Source organism: Aplysia californica, unplaced genomic scaffold (genome assembly GCF_000002075.1).
Source record: "Aplysia californica isolate F4 #8 unplaced genomic scaffold, AplCal3.0 scaffold00061, whole genome shotgun sequence".
NCBI lineage: Eukaryota > Metazoa > Mollusca > Gastropoda > Aplysiida > Aplysiidae > Aplysia > Aplysia californica.
The window spans coordinates 215,898-218,077 of NW_004797331.1; the positions used below are offsets into that span (position 1 = coordinate 215,898).

The following is a 2,180-nucleotide window of genomic DNA, read 5'->3' on the forward strand; positions in this document are numbered from 1 at the left end:
AAGAAGAAGAAGAAGAACAAGAAGAAGAAGAAGAAGAAGAAGAAGAAGAAGAAGTAGAAGAAGAAGAAGAAGAAGAATCCTGATCACTATATATAGTCTTCACAAGAAGTTAAGGATCACTTTGAGAAGTGGACGCAAAATAACAACCAGCAACTCAAATTGTTCCTTCTTTAACTTGCGTTTCATTTATCAATCCATGAGTGCAAAAAAAGAAATTTCATCAAAGTCGAGACCGAAATGCATGATTCCCAGCGCTCAAAAAGAACCCACCCTCAAAATCGAAAATCACAAAGGAAAGGCGTGAGGAATGCTGTTCCATTTTTTGTTACAGCCATCCAAACAGCTGCTGGCGGGCAAAGGGTGGATCTACAGAACTCTCTGATCAAGCTCAGCCTACAACTGTTCAATTGGATTGAGGTCTGGACTGTTGGCTGGCCGAACCATGCGGGTAATCCCCGCCTGCTGCACGAAGGCGTTGGCGGCCCTGGACCTGTGCGGCGTGGCGTTGTCGTCCTGGACCTGCTGCAGCGCGGGACGACCAGAGGTCGAAGGATCTCCAGCTGATACCGCTGCCCTGTAGGGATACCTTGACTGCCTTGCAGTGAATGGTGGGCACATTCGCTTCTGACAATTCAATTGACATTCACGAACTTAGACTGGTTGTTTCTTTGATATTGCTGCGACCTTTTGAGACCCTTTCCTTTCTTATTTTCGATTTTGAGGGTAGGTCCTATTTGAGCGCTGGGAATTACGCATTTCGATTTCGATTGTGATGAAATTTCTTTTTTTTTTTGCACTTATGGATTGATGGATTAAATGTGTGTAAATGAAGGCATAATTTGATTTGCTGGTTTTTATTTTGAGTGCACTTTTGCAAGTGGTCCTTAACTTTTGTAAAGACTGTATATCGTCTGAACCTGCCCGACAAACATGATACCAGCTGAGCTAATTGCTCCCTAGAGCAAGGATTGCTACCAAGTACTTTACTTTGGTTGTTTATCGTGATTGTGGGTTTCTCCTGGTCCTGATTAACAGTCACGTTCACGTCGGTCAGCAGCGTTGAAGCTTTGATCACTTCACCATATGCGTTGTCAGTCTGAGTGGCCACCAAAATCTCTACATCAGCAATCAGACTGCCACTTCTTGATTGTTGAAATAAAAAATCCCCAACAAGTTATCAAACAAAAAGCAATGAGAAACATACTACTAGACAGAAAATAAAAAACTTTTCAAGTTACTTTTTAGAGTAAATAAAGTATGAGTCATTGTGGTGAAATCAGGCACTGGATAGAATAATGAAATAATAGATCAAGAAAAGGAATTTTTTTTTCCAGGGAGTTTTGTAGATTTTCTGTTTTGTTTTGGGTTCAACACCTGTTATGTCAACTTAAGATATATTCGTGCATGGATGTTAAATTTAAAAAAGATTGATTAAAGGAACAAAAAATGTAATTTCGTAGTGTTCATCTAAACTACATTTTTAAAAGTTATCAAACTTTGGTGGCCATTTTCTCTCTACTTTTACCTCTGACACCAAGCAACCCACACCTCCTTCTATCAGCAATTATTATCTCGACTTCTTATAGATAGATGGGTATTTTCTTCATCAAAAGCAAGGCAAATGAATAGGATTTAAGATTTTCATAGTAATTTTAGTAATTCCATAGACCCAAAAAAATTGTCGAGCGCCTGATTCCACCACGTCGTGACAAATTTTGACTGTGATAACCTTTTCAGACACAAGAACAGGGATGGAAACTGATCAATCCAAACTTTACTGAACTTTTCGGGGGCTATACAGGTTTGGAAAAATGCACTTACTCAATTATTTATTAGTAGGCCTACACATACTAGGAAGTCAGGTCCCACTTACGGAAAATGACAGAGCAAATCAAAATTACGGATTTCCATAAATTTACAGAAAATCTCCATCCCTGCAAGAAATCACCCCACCCATCTCGGATTTGCCCTGACAGATTGGGAGGAAGTCTCTGAATGACCGGCCGACATCGTCCCGATTGGGAATTAAAAGATTTACAACAAATTTAGACGATCTCCATTAAAAGGGACCAAAGTCATTAGATCAAATTCGGCCTTCAAGTTCAGTTCAGTTTTAAACTTTTATTCTACGAATGCCAGTATGGTCGCTCAACTTCAAGAACTTTTCCAGTAAAATAACC

General features: G+C 39.7%; 1 protein-coding gene across 1 annotated transcript in view; it reads right to left on the reverse strand.

Moving 5' to 3' along the window:
* Positions 1-393: 393 nt before the first annotated feature.
* The window catches only part of LOC101851479 (hemicentin-1), a gene marked incomplete at its 5' end in the record, with an annotated part of 44,431 nt that continues 42,644 nt past the window's right edge, over positions 394-2,180 (reverse strand). Inside the window, 2 exon segments of the mRNA XM_013079710.2 lie at positions 394-624; positions 983-1,096. Coding sequence (XP_012935164.1) covers positions 394-624; positions 983-1,096 — 345 coding nt within the window.